At 44.3% G+C, this 25748-nt stretch overlaps 1 protein-coding gene across 1 annotated transcript in view; it reads left to right on the top strand.

The window, feature by feature from the left end:
* Positions 1-25748, top strand: part of LOC137537962 (receptor-type tyrosine-protein phosphatase beta-like) — a 557484-nt gene that overhangs the window by 385858 nt on the left and 145878 nt on the right. Inside the window, exons 22-23 of the mRNA XM_068259886.1 lie at positions 143-418; positions 6600-6854. Coding sequence (XP_068115987.1) covers positions 143-418; positions 6600-6854 — 531 coding nt within the window. The remainder of the gene's footprint in view (positions 1-142; positions 419-6599; positions 6855-25748) is intronic.

The raw sequence follows: 25748 nt of genomic DNA, 5'->3' as shown, positions 1-25748 counted from the left end.
ATGGCTGCATGGGGCTGGTAGAAGCCCCAGGTAAGTGAAACTCATTTTTTTATTGTGCTTGGACATTCCCTTTAAATTAGGTTATTTGTATTTTGTACAGGCACACACACACATGTATTTATGTTTTTCTCATTATCTCCAGAGCCGTTGCCTGTGAAATCACCACAGATCACTGCTCGGGATACCAGTTCTGTGTCTCTGAGCTGGACCCGACCTGACGGCTATCAGAGCTCATACAGCTACAGATTGCAGACAAATGTCGCATCCTCATCTGTGTTTATCAGCAATATCACAGTGACCAGCGAATCCGCTACAGTAACGGCTCTGATCCCAGGAGAGACGTATGCATTTACTGTATATACCAGAGCCACTGATGGCGTCACGGAGTCAGATCCGGTATCCATCTCTACCTGCACAGGTAAGTACTGATGAGGAGGAAAATGGGCTGCGATAAACCATTCTCCAAACAAGTTAATGCATCATTGCTTTTTTTTTTTTCATTTATGGTATATGTATTCATTTTTGTGCCAGAGAGTTCTTGCTGCTCACACAGGCCCAACTAATTTATCTTTTAATCACTCATTCCAAACCAAAATCAGAAAAAATGGAAACTCTGATTAGTTGTCGGGAGTAACTGGTACAGTTTGTTCCTCAGACACTTTGGGCCTCATTCCAGTTCTCCAGGTGTGAAAGCAGCAGCAAAGCTGTGTTACATCAGCTGTGTTGTCATATTGGCAGCTATGTTTGCCTGGATCTGTCAGGATTGGCCTCCTGTAGCCCCGGTGTAACAGGACTTGAATGGGGGGGCAGCACTGATGGCGGCTTTACACATAATGGCCAGTGTGCGCCTGCTCTTCACTGTCCAATCAGCAGCTGGGGAATATCCCTGAGAAATCTGTACTGATTGGATGAGAGTGTACTGATTGGATAAGACACAAGTCATAGGCTGGGATGTCTGCCTGGACTTTTTAAAGACCTCCACATCACAGAACCAGCTGGTGGCATAATTGTGTACTTACAATATCTCACAAAAGTGACTACACACTTTACATTTCTGAAAGTATGTTTTTATATCTTTTCATGGGGACATCATTGAAGATATGACACTGTGATATAAAGTAAAGTAGTCAGTGTAAAGCTTATATAACAGTGTAAGTTTGCTGCCCCATCAAAAATAACTCAACAGGAGTTCCACCCAAAAAAAAAAAAAAAAAAAGTATATGAATAAATAGTAAAGTGCCACATAAAACCACAGAAATATTGGTAATAGTTTTATCCATACAAAGTTACCACATATAATTTGGATATAGTAACCTAACAAAATAATTATCATTATTAGAAAAAGAAGTGGTCCTCTTCCCACCGCCACCACCCCACTTAGAGATTGGCGAGAGTGGGCAAAGACTTGGCCACCATTGAGGTGCCACATCTCTGAAGGTAGTACCCCCAGGGGCGTTGCTAACCCCAAAGATCAGTGGCATCTATTTTGGGGTGTCCTGGATGTTCTCCCAGGCACCGCAGCACCCAGCAGGGCACCACTCAGTACCCAGCATGCCCCACAGAGGCACCACAGAACCCAGCATGGCATTACGCAACACCTAGCATGGCACCACAGCACCCAGCATGGCATTACAGCATCCAGCATGCCCCATAGAGGCACCATAGCACCCAGCATGGCATCACAGTACACAGAAATGGGGGTTATGCTGGGTGCTATAGTGCCTCTATGTGAGCATATTGGGTGCTGTGATGCAATGCTAGGCGCTGTGACGCCTTTACGGGGGCATTTAGGGAGCTGTGGTTCTTCTATTTTGAGCATGCTGGGAGTTGTGGTGCCTCATGGGGAAGAGATTCACTAGAAGGCCATGGAATGCCATGGGGGTGGGGTTGGCAGCAGGCCAGCTTGCCCAGCAGAAAGCTAGACCAGCCAGCACAGAAGCTAGGTAACTCTAATGTAATATGCTGCATTGGGTGGGGGGGGGGGGGGAGCATTAATGGAGACGGGAGCTTCATACAACATTTTGCTGGGCAGGCCTACTTAGACCGCTGTTAAGGTCATGTAAATTTGGCTCCACCCATGACCACACCCAAATGTTGGTGCACGGCCACATTTTTCATCTGGAGTGCCTGAAAGTGCCCTGGATCTCTTAGGATCCTAGCAATGCCCCCTAGTACCCCCCTCAAACATAAACAGTTGCGGGTCAGAAGACATGAAGCAAATTAATCATTAGGCTATGAGGAGAGGTGAGGTGCCAGAACAGAAAGCCAGAGACAAAGGAAGTCCAAATAGCGCATTACGTAAATTGTATATGATTGGTCGGAAATGTTGATTTTCGATTCCGCATAAATTCCAATTTCAGCAAATTCCGATTACTGTTACTGCAGTATACTGACGGTAATCTGATTTCCGAAAAATTATTTTTTACAGAATCTGTAATATTTTGCAGATGTCCGTAATTTTTACAGACATCCGCAAAATATTATGGATTCCGTGAAAAACCGATACTTTACATTATAATATGTTTCCGAACAGTTATTGGCTAAATACTTCCGAGCCGGAACTTGGAAGCAGTCAATAAATCAAAGAATGCAGGATTTTTAAAGCAGAAATTGGATGGCCGTGATAATTATAAACCAATCAAAAGACCTGGATACTACCAAGTATTTTCAAGTCTTCTGATTGGCCCAAAAATTCTGTGGTTTTCCAAATTTGTGTGGTAAATCACCGTAAACTCTGATTGGTCCAATACTACCAAGTATTTCCAATTTTCTGTAAATTGGAAAACTGAATTTTTGAAGAAATAAAATGAAATTAAATAAACAATAAGGGCTGAGCCACACTATAAGCGGTTTTCTGAGCGCTTGTGATTGAAATCGCTGTAAAAAGAGATTTTACATGTATGCAATGTGGTGGTTTTTAAATGATTTTAATGAAAGTGAATGAGAGCGATCCCTTACTAAAGCAAAATACTAGTGACTTAGCCCATTTAAAAACGGGCTAGGTCTGTCACTAATAGCACAGCGTGCATGCGCGCACCCGCCGCGTGCCTATCGCGCACATCCGCCCGCCCCTTCTGGCCCCGCCCTCCTCCGGCTCTCCGCAGTGTCTCTGCGTCTGTACCTGCACATGCGCAGTGCAAAAAAGCACTGATATGGACGGATGCAGAGACGTTAGGGTTTTATTAGGTAGGATAATGCAAAACACAAACAATAGCAGAAATGCAGAATTGCAAATAGAAATAGGAAAACATACACCTACAATCTTTACAATAATAAGTAAACACTAATGAATTACTAAGGCCCGGTTCATATTAGCGTTCTGAGCCAAAAGGATTCGGTGAGCGGATCCGGTCTCCACTTCACCCGATCCAGATGGCTCAGTCTGTGGCCTGGTTCACATAGTGAAAACGGATGTGATCAATGATTGATCGGATCCATTTTCACTCAGCAAAGACTTCATAGGCATTATCTTCATAGGCAGCTGGCGGTAGAGGCTTCCTCTTCTTCCGCTGTAACTACACAGCGCGTCATGTGACTAGTCACATGACGCGTCATGTAGTCACATGACGTGGAAGAAGACGGAAGCTTCTACCGCCGGCTACTACAAAAAATTAGGTATGTATAAATCCTCCCTCACCCACCCACCCGGCTGCTGCACGCTCCCCTCACCCTGCCGTTGCTAGATTCGCGTCAGCACATGCCCCCATCCCCCGTGGAACGGTCCGTTTCTTCACTAGTGTGAAGAAACGTTGTTTCCCATTGCCCCAATGCTGCAGTATTTTTTTGTCCAGATCCGTTCCGCTGAGCAGAACGGTCCAGAAAATTAGGGCCTGCAGCAATTTTTAGATCTGTGGACCGGAACGTACGGAACGTAACCGTACCAACGGACGCATGTGAATGGATCTATAGGTTATCATTGGATCTATTCACATCCGTTCCGTTTGTACAGTATACATTCCGGTTCCGATCCGCAAAAAAACTCTAATGTGAACCGGGCCTTCTCTTAAAGGATACCCGAGGTGACATGATGAGATAGACATGTGTATGTACAGTGCCAAGCACACACATACTGTAACTATGCTGTGTTTCTTTTTTCCTTCTCTGCCTGAAAGAGTTAACATCAGGTATGCAAGTGGCAGTTTCTGTTCGGGTTGGGACCGGGTCAGCAGCAAAATTTTGCATCGAAATTTGCATTTATGCATTGTAATCGTAATGTGAAATTTCAGCGAAAATCTTAATTAATTTTGTATGTAATAGTAATATTTCAATTTTGCGTAGTTTTTCACATAATTTTCTCGCAATTTCGCGAAATTTTGGGCCGACTTTAGCAGTTAATAGCAAAGCCCCATACATGTTATTGCTACCAAAATTGCCACATATGTTAAGGAGAATATTGAGTACAAGTTAGAAAAAAAAAATGAATTTTTCAAAAAGACACTGTAGTTTGAGAAAATCTATTTTAAATATGCAAAGAAAATGGTTTTTAGACTGTCATTTTTTGTTTGCATTCTTAAAATCGATTTTCTCAAAAACTACAAGGTCTTTTTGGAAAATTCTTGTTTTGCCTTCTACCCCCTATTCTCCCTAACATATGTTACAATTTTGGTGTCACTACCATGTATGGCGGCTTTGCTATTCACTGCCAAAATCGGCTCACAATTACGCAAAAATGACGCGAAATTTTAGGTGACAATACGTATCACTATATGAAATCAATTGTATTTATAAATCGTAAATTTTACATAATCGTAATTAGCTGATTAATTTACGATTATCACAGGGTCAGACTATAGCATATCCCTCACTAATAAGTAATTATAGCCATAAAATACTTTCCTGTCAGTAAATGGCTTCTGAGAGCAGGAAAGAGATAAAAAGGGTCAATAATTCATAGATTTGAGCTCTGGCATACTTCAATGAAAGTGTAATTGAGAAGAGACAATGAAACAGTGAAAACTGAAAAACTAGATTTAAATATAAAATAAAACTATGGGATATCTAAAAAAAACCTTATTTTTAGGTGAAGGAGGATAGATACAATTGTTTTTCTCATCAGTTTATTTTTCACCTCGGATGTCCTTTAAACAATCACCATAAAGTCTTGCTCAGACAATGGTCCTGCGGAGCAAAAGAAGCTTTTCCTTTGGATCAAACGCGCATGTGCTTCCCTCCTTGCACAGGAATTCAGAGGAAGCATGTCTTTAAATCACAATGTTGGAAGCTAAAAAACCAGGGCTGGATTTACCATAAGGCACTGTAGGCTCGTGCCTACAGGCGCCCGGTGATGGAAAGGCGGCTCACTTCCTTCCCCTAGTGCCTCCCTCCCTCCTTCCCTATACAGAGTCCGGAGTAGAGGGTAAATTAGTTCCACTGATAAGATCTTACTCCATTTGGGGGCACCATTGGCTACTTAATTCTGAGGGCACCTCAGACTACCTAATAGTAAGGGACACCTGTAGTTACTTAAAGAGAAACTCCAACCAAGAATTGAACTTTTTCCCAATCAGTAGCTGATACCCCATTTTACATGAGAAAGACAATGATTTTCACAAACAGACCATCAGGGGGCGCTGTGTGACTGATTTTGTGCTGAAACCCCTCCCACAAGAGGCTCTGAATACCGCGGTACTGCTGGCAAACTGCCACAATGTAACAATGTTCAGAGACAGGAAATAGCTGTTATTAGCTGTCTGTAACAGACAGAGCAGCTAGAAACAGCTAAATAACCTGCCCACAGTAACAATGTCACCATGTAATAAATGTCAGAATGTTAATCTGGGAGAGGAAAGATTTTACAATGAGCAAACACTGACTAAATCATTTATACATAATTATGGTAAAAAATGAAGCACTTTTTTTACTACATTATTTTCACTGGAGTTCCTCTTTAAAGAGGAACTCCAGTGAACATTTTTACTGCTGGCAGGTGATGTAGCTGCTGCATGGTTTTTGGCAGTTGGAAACCGCTGTAAACAGCCATTTCCCACAATGCAACAATGTTCACAGACAGGAAATTGCCAAGAGTACGTACTTTTCTTGTTTCTTGTGGGAGGGGTTTCACCACAATATCAGTCATACAGCGCCCCCTGATGGTCTGTTTGTGAAAAGGAATAGATTTTTCATGTAAAAGGGGGTATCAGCTACTGATTGGGATAAAGTTCAATTTTGGGCCGGAGTTTATCTTTAAGGCAGGCAAGGGAAGTGACAGCTTGGCCAGCCAGCACACTTGCAGTGTGGTTTGACGTGGATTTGTAGGTTCATGGAGGCCAAAGTTTAGGGTGCCAGGAGATTTGTGACTATAGGCTCCTGTGACGTAAATCCGTGCCTGTGAAAAACCCATCTCTCTTGTGCGTTAGCTGGCTATATCCTAAGCCCACTCCCCCTGTAGTCTATTGTAACCTCAGCCACACTTATGCCTAGTCCAGCAGCAGCCATTTTGCTATTCTTAGAAGCACACATGAGCCCCACATGGTTCAGGCTCAATTTAACATTGGCTCAAAAGACAAAGGGAAAGTCAATAGATATCAAATCATAGCACAACAATGTTATTTTCTTGAGGGGCTTTTGTACATGGACTTTTATCTTTTTTTCCCCGGCAGTACCTGGAAAAGCGGCCAACGTCACAGTGGATAGTTCCGGGTCGGTGAATTCTCTGGTGGTGAACTGGACGGCTCCAGCAGGAAAAGTGTCTTATTATATCATCAACATAACAGGAGATGTAAATAACACAACACAGACCAACAATACACAAACCATCTTCACAGGATTATCCCCGGGCAGCAATTATACCATCACCATACAGACATTCAGCGGAACCTGCAGCAGTGACATCACTACAGTGATAAATGCCACATGTAAGTAAGATCGGGGTCATGTGACTGTGTCATGTGACCACTTTTATTTGGTATTTATTTCTAATTTAAAGCAGAATTAAACTCTAACATAACATTTAATAACAATGTGTTTTCCTACTTTTCATTAACCATACAGTAATCAGATTTGCTTTTGTGCACAAGTATTATCGTCGATTTACAAATTACAAAATTACAAAGTACAGTTTATTTGCTGTTTAAGCAGCCATTGGAATTTATTGGACAGCTGCTGTATTTGTATGTAATGTACCCATTGAGGATTTTTCTTCTGTTTTAGCAATGTTTACTAATAGTGGCTGATAAGGAAACATAAACAAGACAATGTAATCACTTCCTCAACTATGGATTTAGATTTGCACTTCCCACTGAAGAAGAAAGCACTGTTATCAATTATTTTATTTTTTTGTTGGGGGTTGGGGGGAGGGGTAGAAGGTTTTATGCTCTAAATAATCTTTTAGAAAAAAAGAAGAAATGCTGAGTTTCATAGCACTTTAACTTATTCTCAATCTATTCTTAGCTAAATAGAAAGGTAAAAATAAATGCTTTACTAGTAAACATGCACAATTCTATATGGTTATCATGCCAACTTCAATAAACAAATGTCATATGTCATGTCAAACTAAGTACTCTGTAATGTGCTGCAGGAGATGTCAGTGCTATATAAATACATAATAATAATATGGTAGGACATTAGACTATAAATATGGTGGGATTAGATTGTGAGCTCCTCTGAGGACAGTCAGTGACATGACTATGTACTCTATAAAGTGCTACAGAAGATGTCAGTGCTATATAAATACATAATAATAATATGGTAGGACATTAGACTATGATTTTGGTAGGGATTAGAGTGTGAGCTCCTGTAAGGACAGTCAGTGACATGACTATGTACTCTGTAATGTGCTGCAGAGGATGTTAGTGCTATATAAATACATAATAATAATATGGTAGGACATTAGACTATGACTATGGTAGGATGAGACTGTGAGCTCCTCTGAGGACAGTCAGTGACATGACTGTGTACTCTGTAATGTGCTGCAGAAGATGTCAGTGCTATATAAATACATAATAATAATAATATGATAGGACATTAGACTATGACTATGGTAGGATTAGATTGTGAGCTCCTCTGAGGACAGTCAGTGACATGACTATGAACTCTATAAAGTGCTGCAGAGGATGTTAGTGCTATATAAATACATAATAATAATATGGTAGGACATTAGACTATGGCTATGATAGGATTAGATTGTGAGCTCCTCTGAGGACAATCAGTGACATGACTATGTAAAGTGCTGCAGATGTCAGTGCTATATAAATACATAATAATAATATGGTAGGACATTAGGCTATGACTGTGGTAGGAATTAGATTGTGAGCTCCTCTGAGGACAGTCAGTGACATGACTATGTACTCTGTAATGTGCTGCAGAAGATATCAGTGCTGTGTAAATACATAATAATAATATGGTAGGACATTAGGCTATGACTGTGGTAGGAATTAGATTGTGAGCTCCTCTGAGGACAGTCAGTGGCATGACTATGTACTCTGTAATGTGCTGCAGAAGATGTCAGTGCTGTATAAATACATAATAATAATATGGTAGGACATTAGGCTATGACTGTGGTAGGAATTAGATTGTGAGCTCCTCTGAGGACAGTCAGTGACATGACTATGTACTGTAATGTGCTGCAGAAGATATCAGTGCTGTATAAATACATAATAATAATATGGTAGGACATTAGACTATGACTGTGGTAGGAATTAGATTGTGAGCTCCTCTGAGGACAGTCAGTGAAATAACTATATATTTCAGTACCCCTTTTACCCATTTCACCTTGGGGAGAAAAGGCATCTTGTTAAAGAGGACCCCCAGATGCCACCATGAAAACTCCCTTGGGCGTACACCCATAGGCATGGGGTTACCCCAACCCCCCTCCCAGCCATGCACCAGAGGTGGGGATGAGCCCCTTGTTCATGGTATGGACAAGGGCTCAGGGGGAGAGGGGATGCTTTGCTGCCCCTCTCTTTCAGAGCTCCTCCCACACACTCACATCATGCACCATGTGGGCTGGTTCAGCTCGGGTAGCAGAACCCAACGTAGTCCAGGTTACGCATTCTGGCTATCCCAGTTTGCATGCGTGACAAGGAGTTAAAAGGGCCGGGACCCAAATATATATTTTTTTTACATTTAACTTTTATCAGTGCAAACTATGGGTATATTTTCCAGGGATCCTTATACCTCAATATTGTGGCTGTACAGCCTGACCAAATCATTGCCAGTTCCACCGGGTTTCCAAGTGATCATTACGCACTGCATAGTGACACCTGGGAACCCCAGTGGGAAACGTATTGCTCTTTGTTTTGATGCAGTTGCCCGGCAGCTTAGAAAGGTCTTTGGGCTTCAGCAATGAGTCATATCTAGAACCACTGGAGAGGAAACACATAATTTGTATACAAGTTCCAGGGCAGGGAATCAGGAAGAATTTGAGGTGCAACCGCCAGGTAACTAGCATTTTTTTCAAAGGAAATATTTATAGCAGCTTCCACATTTCTGTCACTTCCGGTTTTCTTTCAGCCCAGATATTTACCGTATTTTTCGGTCTTTAAGATGCTCCGGACTATAAGACGCACCTAGGTTTAAAGGGCAAAAACCAGGGGGAACCACAAACTATACTAAACTACAATGCACTAACCCTTGCTGCCCCCCCAGCTATACTGCACTACACTACACTACACTACACAAACCCCTGCTTACCCCCACCCGCCCAGCTACACTGCACTACACAACACTACAGTACACAACCCTACAGTACACAACCCCACACTACACAACCCCCACCCCAGCTACAATAACCAACCAATACAAAAGCATTAAATGAGGTCTCACCAGCCTGGGTGGCAGTTGCTGGGTCCAGTCTGGGTGTCCATGCTGTCCTAATAAGGGGGTGGCATTAGCAGCAGCGTTATTCACAGCGTTCCTAAACAGCATAGGAGCTGCCTTTGATCTGCAATCTTACCCAGAGTGTCTAGCAGTGCGATCCCCATTGTTTCTAAGCGGCATTGGAGCAGCCGCTGTAATCTTCACAATGCTTATCCTTTGATCTTCAGTCTGCCTCAGCGTTCCCCTCAGCGCGATCCACATCTTCCGTCTGCCTCATTGTTCCCCGCAGCGCGATCCACAATGTCTCTAAGTGGATTAAGAAAAGCAGCTGTAATCCTCCACAATGATTACTCTTTAATGTTGCCCAGCAGCCCCGCAGCAGCGCGATCCAAGCTGACAAAGCACATCTTCAGCCGTTATAGCTGCAGAGTCCACAGCGGCTTCCGTACTGTTTTGTTTACTTTCATCATCACATGACCCCGGCGCACGTGCGTTCTGCCGACAGTAAAAACGCAATACGTGTGGTAAAATCCCTGTATACTACCGACCATCGCGATTAGCACTTGTTTAAGCACTGTACCGCGATCGCTCGAGAATTGTGGCAAAATGCTGCAACACGTTTCGCGATTGCCATTAATCGCGATACGCCCATGGCAATCGCAGCAGTGAGAGCACTGCCATATAGTTATCATTGCGTTAAAGCGCTATTGCTTTGGCGACTAGCGGGAATCACCCGCTAATCGCCTAAGTGAGAACTGGCCCTACAGGCGCGTACACACGCCATAGTTTAGCAAACAACTGGTCCGTCAGACCCTCCCGCTGGGCAGACGTTCTGCCGACAGTAGCACCTGTGTACACGCTGTCGGCAGACTGATAAGAGCGGATCTGTCAGAAACAGTCTTATCAGTCTGCCGACAGCGTGTACCCACGTGCTACTGTCGGCAGAACGTCTGCTCTGCGGGAGGGTCTGACGGACCAGTCGTTTGCTAAAGTATGGCGTGTGTACGCGCCTTAATGTCCCCCCAGCAGAGACACACACCTGATAACCACCAGAGAGATACTGTGTACACATCCATAGCAGCCTTCCCTGTCACCCCACAGCCATCTTCAGAAGCTCTCATAAAAGATCTATCATTGAAGAGCACTTTACTCTCAGAAATCAATTCAATAAAAAATTACCTACATACTGCCTTATCCTCCCTGGGTGACAGAGTGGCATGCACTGAAGAAAAACTAACTACTGTAAACTAACTGTTGAACATCACAAAGTAATTGATGCTCTAAACACAAATTCAGAGGGATTAATGAAACAATGGCAATCGCAGAGTTCAAATCCTATCTGCAGGGGTGTTGCTAAGATCCAAAGAGATCCGGGCACATTTGGACCCAAATGTGGGTGTGGTCATGGGTGGGGCCACATTTACATGAACTTAACAGCGGTCTTAGTAGGCCAGCCCAGCAAAATGTTGGATGAAGTTCGCCTTTCCATTCAAAAAATAAAATGCAGCATATCGCATAAATAGACAGTGTCACTTAACCCCTTCCCGACCGCCTAAAGCCGATAGGCGTCGGGAAGGTGGCAGCCTCAGGACCGCCGAAAGGCGTCAAGTCCTGGGGCGGGACCTTGCAGGGGATCGCGCGCGCTGATGCAGATACATCCCCGCTGAGTGACGGAGTGGTGCTCTGTGATCAGCCTGCCAAGACGCGATTGCAGCTTGAAGGCTGTTAAATGTAAAACAAAAACAAAAAAAACTTTGTTTACATTTGTACAGCGCCGCAATGTAGTGCAGCGCTGTGCAGGGGACAATTAGCTGTCCCTCCGGGCGTCTCTCTGAGCTGTTCCTCTCATAGGCTGATGCCTATAAGAGAAGGAGAAAACATCCAGTCGCCGGGATCGGACAAATTAGGTGGGGGGAGGGGGGGGGGGGATGATAGTATTTTTTTTACATTTTTTATTTTATACAATAAAAAAAAAAAAACTAATGAATGCAGCAGTGATCAGAGCCCACCAACAGAAAGCTCTGTTGGTGGTCAGAAAAGGGGGATAGAATCATTTGTATGCTCAGATGTATGGCTCTGCAGCGAGCTGTTAATGCTGCAGAGCACTAATTTGTAAAAAATAGCCTGGACACTAGGGGGGTGTAAGTCTGTGGTCCTTAAGTGGTTAAACATATGGGACATGCTGGGTGCTGTGTTGCCATGCTAGGTGCTGTAGTACCTCTATGGAGCATTATGGATGTTTTGGTAACAAGCTAGAAGCTGTGGTGCCTGGAGCCTCCATAGGGAGCATGCATGCATGCAGTGTGTCCTCACTGTTCCTCCCCTCAGAAGAGTAGCACAGCAGTAGGAACTACTCATTTCCTCCTTCCAATCTCCAAGTCTGGAGACATCCTCTGTAGCTGGCGAAGCCCCCAGCATCCGAAAATCAGACGCCAGGAGCTCTAGCGTCTGATTCATTCTCAGACACTAGAGGGAGAAGCCCGGAAGAGAAGATGGGCTTGATTCGCTAAGTGTTAGCGCAGGTGTGAAAAGCCCTTTTTGGCCGCTAGAGCGCGCAAACCTACTTTGCGCGAGGCCCCGTGCACGGGTGCACCGATCTTAGTGCACGGTGCGACAATACCGTTGCACCCGCTGTCCCTTAAAAGTCGCACCCAGTGCGACAAAAATGGCACCGCTGCATAATTTTTGTTGCATCAGGTGCGACTTTTAAAGGCCAGCAATGTGCACTATTAGAGTGGGATTGTTTCAACTGTGTGGGCGCAAACCACCTAATGCCGTGGTGTGCGCCCACTAACACTTAGGGCACACTTACCGGCTTAGCGCCGGTTAGTGAATCAAGCCTGTCCTGTCTGCAGAATCAGGAGACCAAGGCCTTGATTCACTAACCGGCACTAAGGCGGTTAGTATGCCTTATCACTTAGTGGGCACAAACTACAGCGCTAACCTTATCTGAGGTTAGTGTGCTTTATCTGAGGTTAGTGTGCCATATCTGAGGTTAGTGTGCCTTATCTGAGGTTAGTGTGCCTTATCTGAGGTTAGTGTGCCTTATCTGAGGTTAGTGTGCCTTATCTGAGGTTAGTGTGCCTTATCTGAGGTTAGTGTGCCTTATCTGAGGTTAGTGTGCCTTATCTGAGGTTAGTGTGCCTTATCTGAGGTTAGTGTGCCTTATCTGAGGTTAGTGTGCCTTATCTGAGGTTAGTGTGCCTTATCTGAGGTTAGTGTGCCTTATCTGAGGTTAGTGTGCCTTATCTGAGGTTAGTGTGCCTTATCTGAGGTTAGTGTGCCTTATCTGAGGTTAGTGTGCCTTATCTGAGGTTAGTGTGCCTTATCTGAGGTTAGTGTGCCTTATCTGAGGTTAGTGTGCCTTATCTGAGGTTAGTGTGCCTTATCTGAGGTTAGTGTGCCTTATCTGAGGTTAGTGTGCCTTATCTGAACTTAGTGCCTCTTAAGTAGCTTTGTGCACACTAAAAGATGCACAAAGTTACATAGCGCCCTGCACCGCGCACAGCGTAATGCGTCGATCTTTGCGCGCAGTGCAACAATAACATTGCACCCGCTATACTGTATATGATGCGACCATAAGGTCGCATAGGATGCGACGATAATGTACAGTATAGCGGGTGCGATGTTATCGTGCAGTGCGCGATGTAGCTTTGTGCATCTTTTAGTGTGCACAAAGCTACTTAAGGGGCACTAAGTTCAGATAAAGCACACTAACTCAGATAAGGCACACTAACCTCAGATAAGGCACACTAACCTCAGATAAGGCACACTAACCTCAGATAAGGCACACTAACCTCAGATAAGGCACACTAACCTCAGATAAGGCACACTAACCTCAGATAAGGCACACTAACCTCAGATAAGGCACACTAACCTCAGATAAAGCACACTAACCTCAGATAAGGCACACTAACCTCAGATAAGGCACACTAACTCAGATAAGGCACACTGACCTCAGATGAGGCACACTGACCTCAGATGAGGCACACTGACCTCAGATGAGGCACACTAACCTCAGATGAGGCACACTAACCTCAGATAGGGCACGCTAACCTCAGATAGGACACAATAACCTCAGATAGGGCACACTAACCTCAGATAAGACACACTAACCTCAGATAAGGCACACTAACCTCAGATAATGGCACACTAACCTCAGATAGGGCACACTAACCTCAGATAGGACACAATAACCTCAGATAGGACACACTAACCTCAGATAAAGCACACTAACCTCAGATAAGACACACTAACCTCAGATAAGGCACACTAACCTCAGATAAGGCACACTAACCTCAGATAAGGCACACTAACCTCAGATAAGGCACACTAACCTCAGATAAGGCACACTAACCTCAGATAAGGCACACTAACCTCAGATGAGGCACACTAACCTCAGATGGGGCACACTAACCTCAGATAGGGCACACTAACCTCAGATAGGGCACACTAACCTCAGATAGGGCACACTAACCTCAGATGAGGCACACTAACCTCAGATAAGGCACAGTAACCTCAGATAAGACACACTAACCTCAGATAAGGCACACTAACCTCAGATAAGGCACACTAACCTCAGATAAGGCACACTAACCTCAGATAAGGCACACTAACCTCAGATAAGGCACACTAACTCAGATAAGGCAAACTAACCTCAGATAAGGCACACTAACCTCAGATAAGGCACACTAACCTCAGATAAGACACACTAACCTCAGATAAGACACACTAACTCAGATAAGGCACACTAACTCAGATAAGGCACACTAACTCAGATAAGGCACACTAACCTCAGATAAGGCACACTAACCTCAGATAGGACACACTAACCTCAGATAGGGCACACTAACCTCAGATAAGACACACTAACCTCAGATAAGACACACTAACCTCAGATAAGACACACTAACCTCAGATAAGGCACACTAACCTCAGATAAGGCACACTAACCTCAGATAAGGCACACTAACCTCAGATAAGGCACACTAACCTCAGATAAGGCACACTAACCTCAGATAAGGCACACTAACCTCAGATAAGGCACACTAACCTCAGATAAGGCACACTCACTCAGATAAGGCACACTAACTCAGATAAGGCACACTAACTCAGATAGGGCACACTAACCTCAGATAAGGCACACTAACCTCAGATAGGACACAATAACCTCAAATAGGGCACACTAACCTCAGATAAGACACACTAACCTCAGATAAGGCACACTAACCTCAGATAGGACACACTAACCTCAGATAAGGCACACTAACCTCAGATAAGACACACTAACCTCAGATAAGACACACTAACCGGCTTAGCGCCGGTTAGTGAATCAAGCCCCAAGAGCCAGAGGGGAGTACTGCCGCCCGCTGCGTGGGGGACAATGAGGGCACGCCAGAGTAGATCCAGGGCACGTGCCACTGATTTTTGGGGCCAGCAATGCCCCTGCCTATCTGTATTGTTTATTAAAGCGGCCCTAAACTCAGATGTGCCTCTCTGCTCTAAAAGATAAGCAACAGCATAATAGCATTTAAAGAAAAAACATTTCTTTGGTACAGCTGATAGAAATGCTGCAATAAATGTGCACTGTTTCTACTTCCTGCTTTCCTGGAAGCAGACATAGGGTTAGAATCCTGTGTTAAATAGGCAGCCAGCTGACACAGCTGAGAGATCAAATTACAGTTGTGATTAGACACAGATGAGGGAGAATTACACAGACTAAACCAGGCATGGGCAAACTTGGCCCACCAGCTGTTAAGGAACTACAAGTCCCACAATGCATTTGCCGTTATGAGTCATGACTGTGGCTGTAAGACTCCTGCAATGCATTGTAGTTCCTTAAGGGCCCGTTCACAACTGAGCGGGAATCGCACGATTCCCGCTCACGGCAAACCGCTAGCGGTTCTGCAAGAACCGCTACACAATGTAGCGAGTGGCAGTGTTCTCACTGCCGCGGTTGCGGTTAGCGATAACCCGCAACCGCACTGCATGCAGCGGTTTGCCGGCGACGAGCGTTCCGCGAAACTGCCGCTGTGTCCAGTGATTTTTCCACGCTAATCGCGGGAAAATCACTCCCGCAAAACGTCGGCGGTAATCGCCGGCGTTCTGCGATTTTAAGTGTGAATGGGCCGTAACAGCTGGAGGGCCAAGTTTGCCCATGCCTGGACTAAACTCACTAAATACATACAGGGTGCATTTCTTTATGCTTTCCTTTTGTCCTGTTCAAGAGGTCAGGTTCAGATTAAAGCCACTCTACCACATCTTACAGAGATGGAAATGATAATCGAAAAGCACCATCACCTACCTAAACCACGACACCTGCCAGATAATGTATTATAATGTATAATTATGTAACATTATAGCACATTTATAGCATTACTATGCCAAAGAGTAACCTCCGATTCACTAAACTAAATCGATCTATGCCAAGCCCTGACAAAAAATACACCTATTTGCTGATTTATCGCAAGTCACATTACAAAGATCACTCATACCGATCACCAACATACTTTGTGAGAAAAAATTCCCATACAAGTAGGGGTTCCCATCCAAATTGATTAACCCCCTTGCCGTTATAATTATTGCGGCAAGGGGGCAGCGCAGCACTTTTTTTTTTTTTTTTAAATCCATGTAGCTAGCCTAGTGCTAGCTACATGATAGCCGCTGAGCAGCGGCATTCCCCCACCCCCTCCAATCACCTCCGGGGATCTGCGCAAGCAGGAAATCCCATTCAGAACGGGATTTCCTGCATGGCTTCCCCCGTCGCCATGGCGATGATCGCGATGACATAATCGACGTCGTGACGTCAGAGGGAGTCCCGATCCACCTATCAGCGCTGCCTGGCACTGATTGGCCAGGCGCCAGGCTGCGCAAGGGGTCTGGGGGGGGAGCGGCGCGGCGGGTAGTGGCAAATCGGTGGCGAGCGGTGGCGATCGAGTTATGCACGCAGCTAGCAAAGTGCTAGCTGTGTGCAATAAAAAACAATTGTGACAATCGGCCCAGCGGGGCCTGAGAAATCCTCCTGCGTGGGTTACCCCGAGCTCAGCTCTGGATAAGCGGCAAGGAGGTTAAACACAAAGTTGGTACCAAAGTACTATAGATCTATAAACTACTCCCACCCAACTCCTTATCAAAGATGAGCCCTCAATGGCACAAGTGCAGAGTACCTAAACAAGGCCCATATGCAATTCACTTTATCTCCTACGTTTTTTCCTAAGTGATATTTTCACACTTTGTCATAAAATGCTTTTTAAACTACCAACAAGCAGTGATGCTCAAATCCGAACCTTGGGTAAATCAGGATAGTTCTATCCGGATTTCATCCAGTTACCTGTGCGGGGTGGGCGGGGGGTTCAAGTTTACCTGTCTGACGTCTTCTTCGGTCCGTCCCCCACTATGCGGTCCAAGCAATGGTCACATGATTACAAACACTTCCTTCTTCCGGGTTGAAGGAGGAAGTGTTTGTAGTCACGTGACGCGTGTGTAGAGCATCGTGGGAGGCGCCGGGGGATGGATGAAGAAGACATGAGATAGGTAAGATTGACCCCCCGCCCACCCCGCACAGGTAACTGGGTGAAATCCGGATAGCAACTATCCGGATTCAACAAAAGTTCGGATTTGAGCATCACTACCAACAAGCAGGGAAATACTTAACATCATTTTGATTGTACCTTTTCACTAACGTGTGGGTACTTTTTAAATTGTAAAATTCTAAAAAGTTATTTTAAAGAGAATATGAAAAAGATCTCCTAGGAGATAACGCAGGAGAAAAAGTGAATTGTGTTTGGGCCTTGCTCTCTAAAGTAGTAGACTGGCACTGCCAATCTTGTTTGGTTTACTTGCAGTACTGGGTTCAGCTGGCTCTTAGCAGACGCATGAGCAGCGCCCAGCTTTCCTGTTACAAAATGTTGTTACACCTCTCAGCTGGCTCCTCTCCCGGTAGATATGGGTTCTCCAATTTACACCCACACTGTTGGCCATGGCTTGAGGAGAAAGGACGGGACCAGGGCCGGGCCGAGGCATAGGCTGGAGAGGCTCCAGCCTCAGGGCGCAGTGTAGGAGGGGGCGCACAATTCATTCAGCTGTCATTCCTAATTGTGTTTGAAGCAGAAAGAAATAAGAAAAGGGGATACATAGCAGTGACTGCAAGCCAGATAACTAGATATTAAGGTGTTGGGTAGGGTGTGAGCCCTGTGGCGCCTCTTAGTCTAATAGCAATCAGTGTGTGACGGCTGGGGTGGGAGGGATGGAGGGGCGCACTTTGGTGTCTCAGCCTTGGGTGCTGGAGGACCTTGTCCCGGCTCTGGACGGGACTAGGCACCACTGGAGGGAAATCCTTGATTTTGTTATATGTCTGCAACTTTTATATTCTAGTAAGTGAAATATGGTTTTAAAGAGAATCTGTGCTGTCCGATTTGTACAACAAAAAACATACCAATCGAGTCAGTGTGATCTCCTGGATCCCTCTTTGCCGTTTCCGCCACTCCCTGCTGCGATCCTGGCTTTTAATCACCAGTTTTAGGCAGTGTTTACAAACAAAAAACATGGCTGCTAACCAGGAAGTGATGTATATGTATATATATATATATATATATATATATATATATATATATATATATATATATATATATATAACATGTTATAGTATACTACAAGTTTTTATTACATAGTGAACTATCTGCACTCCAGTCAGGGATTCTCACAGTTTCTCAGCATGGGCAGCTCCAGCCCTCCTCAGACAAGCTGAAATTGAGAGCAGAGACCCTGTCTGTGACTAATAAACAAAGCACGTACTAAAAAGTTTAAAAATATTCGGGTGGTGGTGGTGGACCGACCAACCCAAAAACAGACACAATGCTGTCAGTATAGTCAAACAATTTATTCGTATACTCCAAGAACAACTGCGACGCGTTTCACGGGCAAAATCCCGCTTCCTCAGGCATTAAACAACTGGAGTATCACACTATAATGCAAATGACAGAGATAACACCAAATCAGAACGCTGCATGTGTACACATGTACATGAACATTAGTGGGACAGGTATAGTATATTGCTTATAATCTATTATTAGTGTAGCTGATTTTTCGCATGTATTCATATATACCAAATAGTGTGTGGGGGTTAATATGTCGAGGGTAGAGTGGGTAGTGGTAGTGAGTAAAGTATGGAAGTTTAAATGGGGGCAAAAATTAGGGAGCAGACTATAGAATGCTTCATATAGTAGCAGGTGGGGGAGTGAACAGAAAAAGAGGCTGGGTATAAGGTGGAATAAACTGAGTGTGACCTGGGGACGGATGTGGGGTGAAAACATTAACCAGTCCTGTGTAGGAGAAATATTGTAACAAAGTTTCTTACCAGCTTGAAGTCCCGATCGGGTTTGGCACCTCTGTATTGATCTGCCCGCTCGGGACCCATTATGTAGCCGGAAATAGATTGATGGGATGGATTACAGGTGGGGAGTGGGCGTGGCAGCTGGCCGTGTTGCCTGGCTAATAATTAGTGGAAGGTGGGCGGGGAGGAAGGTCTGAGCTGGTGGAGGAGGATGTGTGTAGTGACGTAGATGGGCGGTGTGTGCGTAGCGTCTTGCCGCCACGCGAACCACGCACGCGCACCCGACGTCCCTAGGTGCCGCGCATGTGTATATGCGGGCAAGGTCTCTTATGGTGTACAGCGGCGGGGAGCGGACCGCGCGCATGCGCCGGAGGCAGTAGCGGCCATATTGGGTTAGGGAAGGTTGGGAAAGGACATTGATTTATGGATGTTAATAAGAGAAGTGGGGGTGTGAATAAACTGGGGGACATACTGGGTGAGAATTTGCTGGAGTGGGGGTGTTAGAAGGGAAAGTTAGGGAGATTTTAAGCGTTTTGCATCAGAATAAGGTTACATTCTCCTGTGGGGGAGTGCTGCCCCCTTGTGTCCAAGTATGGAATAAAAGGTGCATATGTCATAATATATGATATTTTAGTTAGGTTGTTCACATGTATCTTCATTTCTTTGGGAGGACAGTTATATAAAGCCATAAGATAGACATATAGACGAAGCTCCAAAATGACATGTAACAATAAAGCATAAATATACAATAAAGCATAAAAATACAAAAATATATAATAAAAGAAAAAACGAAGATCATAAAATGATTCCTATGAATAAAACTATAAGTAGTAGGGATAAGAGCATATATAATATAAAACCTAGGCACTGATGTAAGGCATGGAGTGCAATATGCTATAACGGGTCAATCATGACAATAATCATTTGTAATCGATACATAATAAATCCATATAAAAGATTGATAAAATTCACTATGAGAAGCAAATAAAAAGCAAATAAAAAGAGAGCGCAGATTAAAAAGAGAAGTCTGTAATTGTTTGAGGAGTGGAGCTAATAAATTTTCTCCAGTACTTCGTTAAGACCGTCTGGAGTTAGCGTTTTGAGAATTTGTATCCAATACATTTCTCTCTTTTTAAGGGAGTCAAGGGAATCCGGAAAGTGGTGCGGAATGGACTCAATAAAAGTGATGCGGAACTGTGCAGGGTTACTGTTGTGGTGTGTGGAGAAGTGGCGCGATACACTGTGTAGGGGATAGTTTTTTATTATATTTCTTTTATGTTGTCCCACTCTGCTTCTAGCGAGTTGGGTGGTTCTGCCCACATACTGTAGCTGGCATGGACACGAGATGACATAAATTATGTATTTAGATCCGCAAATGATTGCGTCTTTAATGTGGTAATCCGTATTGGTAACTGAGGATGAAAAAGTGGATGTGTTGAGGACAAATTGGCAAGCTGAGCATTTCTGATGGTTGCATGGGGCACTTCCCGGTGTTCGGGTGGTGGGGGGATGTGCATTGTCTGGTAGTGGCTGGCGTAACCTGCTGGGGGCTAGTATACTACGGAGGTTGGGGGCACGTCTGTATGTAATAGCTGGTTTTGTGGGTAGAGAGGGTCTCAAGTGGGGGTCTTGGAGGAGGATCTCCCATCTATTGTTCAAGATATTGCGGATGGATAGGTGTTGGTAACTGTATTTTGTTATGAACCGGGGCATGTCATTATTTTTTGTGTCGGGAGGTGGTGCTGGAGGGTTGGGGTTTTTTGCTTTTTGGTGTGCGTCTCGTAGGAGTTTTTTTGGGTATTTACGGTCCATAAATTTTGTTGTCAGGATTTTGGATTGAGTGTTATACTGTTGGATATCTGTACAATTACGGAATATTCTTCTGTATTGGCTATATGGGGTGTTTTTGGTCCATGGGCGGTGATGGAAACTGTGGTAGTGTATGTAGTTGTTGGCATCGACGGGTTTGAAGAAGGTTTTGGTTTTAATTTGATGTAAATCTGTATACAAAACTAAGTCGAGAAATTCAATAGAGGTAGGATTGTGGTGGGAGGTGAATTGTAGACCCGCCGGGTTGGTGTTCAGATAATCAATAAATGAGGGGATGAGGACCGGGGTGCCTTTCCATATGAAAATCAAATCGTCTATATATCTTTTGTAGAATATAATGTTATTCGAGAAGGGATTGTCGGGGTGTAATTTTATTTGTTCTAGGAGTCCCATGGCCAGGTTCGCATAGGATGGGGAGAACGAACTTCCCATGGAAACTCCGCTGACTTGATGATAGGTGGATTCCTGGAATGTGAAAATATTGTTATTGAGAATAAATTCAGTGCACTGTATTAGGAACGATTGCTGTGTTGTAGGCATCATAGTGTTGGATCTGAGATATTGTTGTAAAGCTGTGAGTCCGAAAGTATGTGGTATATTGGTATAGAGAGATGTGACATCGCAAGTGAGCCATATGTAATCGTCTTGCCAGGGTATGGACTGAAGAAACTGAATGAGGTGTTGTGAGTCTTTGAGGAAGGAGGGTAGGGCCTGGACGTAGGGTTGTAGGTGTGTGTCAATGAATCTGGATAAATTGCTGGTAACGGAGTCGATTCCGGAAATGATTGGTCTGCCTGGTGGTTTTTCAATACTTTTATGAATTTTGGGTAGATAGTAGAAGAAGGGGGTTTTTGGCTGGTGGTTAATGATGAAGTTTCTTTCATTTTTAGTAATAATATTATTGAGTAAGGCGTCATTGATGAAGTTTTTGAGGGTTTTGTTAATTTTTGGTGTGGGATCTGAGCTCAGAAGTTTGTAGTGTTTGGGGTCATTTAGTAACCTAAAGGATTCTTCCAGGTAGTCTGCCTTATCAAGGATGACTATCCCCCCTCCCTTGTCAGCTGGTTTGATGACAATGTCCTGGTTGTTACGCAGGGTTTTAAGGGCTGATTTTTCTAGTGGAGTTAGATTGGAGGTGGCGATGGTATCCGGGATGGTAAGTTCTTGTAGGTCTTTTAATACTAGGGAATAAAAGGTATCTATGTAATTGCCCTTGGAGGCAGTAGGGTAGAACGGTGAGCGGCCTTTCAGTTTGGTATTAATGTATTTTTCTGTTTCAATTTCTGCTGTATGAATGGAAAAGATGGGAAGCATGTCATTATTGGTGATAATAAAATTATTGGAGTCGGATTGTGGTGGGGTATTGAACTTTTTCATGGCAAAGTGTCTCTTGAGGGTGAGTTTTCGTATATAAGTGTTGAGGTCGCTGAACAATTCAAATAGATCGGATTGGTTAGTGGGGCAGTAGGATAAACCTTTTTCTAATAGGTTAGATTCATGTTTGGTAAGGATATGACTAGATAAATTAAAGATGCTTCTTTTGGTTTCTGTGGTGGGGGATTGAGAACTGATGGAGTGTGGGGCTGTTAACGTTTGTTTCTTTTTTCTTTTGCCTCTTTTTCCTCGTTTTCTGAGTCGGATAGTTGGCGTTTCAACTTCTTCAATGGTTGTGGAAGGGATCGGGTGGAGATGGGGCTGGGTAATTGTGTGGAAAGGACGTTCTGTGTAAGGGAGGCTGGTAGTTCTAAAAAAGAGGATGTTAAGGCCTGGTTTTGTGGTTCATTGGAGTCCGTGTGTTGAGGGATTTTCGGTATAAAGAAGTTGGACATGGTAGTTTGAAGATGTTTAATTGGGGTAGGACTGGAAGGGTCTGATGTGGCGGGGGAGTTGGGGCCAGAGTTGTATACACTGATTTGGGACAGTTTGAGGTCGTTGTCAGTGTTTACGGCTGGATCTATGTGGGGGGAGGAGCAAACCTCACTCGGAGGTTCTGGTGTATGGGGTTTGGGTATTGTAAGAGAGGCAGGGGGATTGGACTTGGTGAAATTGAAACTTAGTATCTTTGGATTTGTTAGAATTGGGTTCCGGTCAGCCACAGTATGTGGGTCCTTGGTTTGGGGTTTGGGAGTTGGCCGTGGTTTGGAACGGGGGAGACGTGATGTATTGGTAGTGTTTTTAGAAGGGAGGGTGTTCTTGTATACAAAACTGTTAGGTGGTGGTGCTAATTTGGAAAAGGGGATGGTATTGGTGATCTTTGTTTGTGTGTGTTCCGTGTTGGTAGGCGGTGGTGGGGGAATGACCCCGTGATTTAGGGGTAGGGGAGGGGGTGGGTATGGTGGGTAGGTGTGAGGTGTGGGCTTGTGAAGGGAGAGGCTCATAAGGGGTGGTGGGGGGAATGATGGATACGTGCCAGGTGCTGGGGGTGCCGGTGGGTGAGGTGTGGGTCGTGGTTTCCGTTCCCTCTCCCTGTGTTCAGCATAGGCAAGTCGGTCTCGGTTAAGCTTTTTGATTTTTGTCTCCGTGGTGTCAAGTTCAAATCTCTTGACCCTTGTGGTAAGGTTGGATAGTAGGGGATGATATTGTGGATTTGTGATATGTAAGGATAGGAATTTTTTGCATTCAGTGATAGTGGGCTGTAGTTCTACAACTAAGGACTTCCTCTTTTTAATGATCCTCTCCATGATCCCTTGGGTACAACTTTCTAGGTAGCTGTAGAATTCAGTAGTAAAAACAGTATCTTTGGGGAATGCTGACATGATTTTGATTCTAATGCCATCTGGAGAGATTTTCTCACTGATGTAAGTCTCCTGCATAGTTACATCTGCTATGTTAAAAAACTCATCTTTGAGAGCCCCTTCCAATTTCTGGAAGGTAGGCTTAAGGTCCACAAAGGGAGTGGTATCAGCTGCTGGAATATTAATATTGAGTTCTGCTGTAGGGTGTTGGGTCTTCTTGAATTGTGCCAGGAGTTTATTCCTATGCGCGATGTGATCTTCAAACGGATCCATTTGTTTGTGTAGTGGTGGGCTGCGATCGGGTCGAAGTTGCCGCGTCGTCGAGCGAGGTGGCCAAGCGAGCTTGTAAACAAAATAAAATGGAGAGACCGAGAGCCCGGTATGGTGTAGTATGTATTAGATGAGGTAGGGTATATGAAAAAGTAAGTATTATACTCACAAGCATGGGTTGCCGTCCAGGCAACCACTACATAGGCAGGTGGGGAGATTAGACCTGTCCCCACTCAGGATTAAGATGTCGCTCTCTGAAAGAAGGAAAAAAGGGGGCAACGCCCTTCCACCAAGGGTGAAACAATCGATGTAGCGAAGTACAGAGGCGCCAATAGGATAAAACACACTAAAAAGTTTAAAAATATTCGGGTGGTGGTGGTGGACCGACCAACCCAAAAACAGACACAATGCTGTCAGTATAGTCAAACAATTTATTCGTATACTCCAAGAACAACTGCGACGCGTTTCACGGGCAAAATCCCGCTTCCTCAGGCATTAAACAACTGGAGTATCACACTATAATGCAAATGACAGAGATAACACCAAATCAGAACGCTGCATGTGTACACATGTACATGAACATTAGTGGGACAGGTATAGTATATTGCTTATAATCTATTATTAGTGTAGCTGATTTTTCGCATGTATTCATATATACCAAATAGTGTGTGGGGGTTAATATGTCGAGGGTAGAGTGGGTAGTGGTAGTGAGTAAAGTATGGAAGTTTAAATGGGGGCAAAAATTAGGGAGCAGACTATAGAATGCTTCATATAGTAGCAGGTGGGGGAGTGAACAGAAAAAGAGGCTGGGTATAAGGTGGAATAAACTGAGTGTGACCTGGGGACGGATGTGGGGTGAAAACATTAACCAGTCCTGTGTAGGAGAAATATTGTAACAAAGTTTCTTACCAGCTTGAAGTCCCGATCGGGTTTGGCACCTCTGTATTGATCTGCCCGCTCGGGACCCATTATGTAGCCGGAAATAGATTGATGGGATGGATTACAGGTGGGGAGTGGGCGTGGCAGCTGGCCGTGTTGCCTGGCTAATAATTAGTGGAAGTTTCTTCAGTCCATACCCTGGCAAGACGATTACATATGGCTCACTTGCGATGTCACATCTCTCTATACCAATATACCACATACTTTCGGACTCACAGCTTTACAACAATATCTCAGATCCAACACTATGATGCCTACAACACAGCAATCGTTCCTAATACAGTGCACTGAATTTATTCTCAATAACAATATTTTCACATTCCAGGAATCCACCTATCATCAAGTCAGCGGAGTTTCCATGGGAAGTTCGTTCTCCCCATCCTATGCGAACCTGGCCATGGGACTCCTAGAACAAATAAAATTACACCCCGACAATCCCTTCTCGGATAACATTATATTCTACAAAAGATATATAGACGATTTGATTTTCATATGGAAAGGCACCCCGGTCCTCATCCCCTCATTTATTGATTATCTGAACACCAACTCGGCGGGTCTACAATTCACCTCCCACCACAATCCTACCTCTATTGAATTTCTCGACTTAGTTTTGTATACAGATTTACATCAAATTAAAACCAAAACCTTCTTCAAACCCGTCGATGCCAACAACTACATACACTACCACAGTTTCCATCACCGCCCATGGACCAAAAACACCCCATATAGCCAATACAGAAGAATATTCCGTAATTGTACAGATATCCAACAGTATAACACTCAATCCAAAATCCTGACAACAAAATTTATGGACCGTAAATACCCAAAAAAACTCCTACGAGACGCACACCAAAAAGCAAAAAACCCCAACCCTCCAGCACCACCTC

Source organism: Hyperolius riggenbachi, chromosome 11 (genome assembly GCF_040937935.1).
Source record: "Hyperolius riggenbachi isolate aHypRig1 chromosome 11, aHypRig1.pri, whole genome shotgun sequence".
NCBI lineage: Eukaryota > Metazoa > Chordata > Amphibia > Anura > Hyperoliidae > Hyperolius > Hyperolius riggenbachi.
This window is presented reverse-complemented; position numbering and strand designations above follow the sequence as displayed.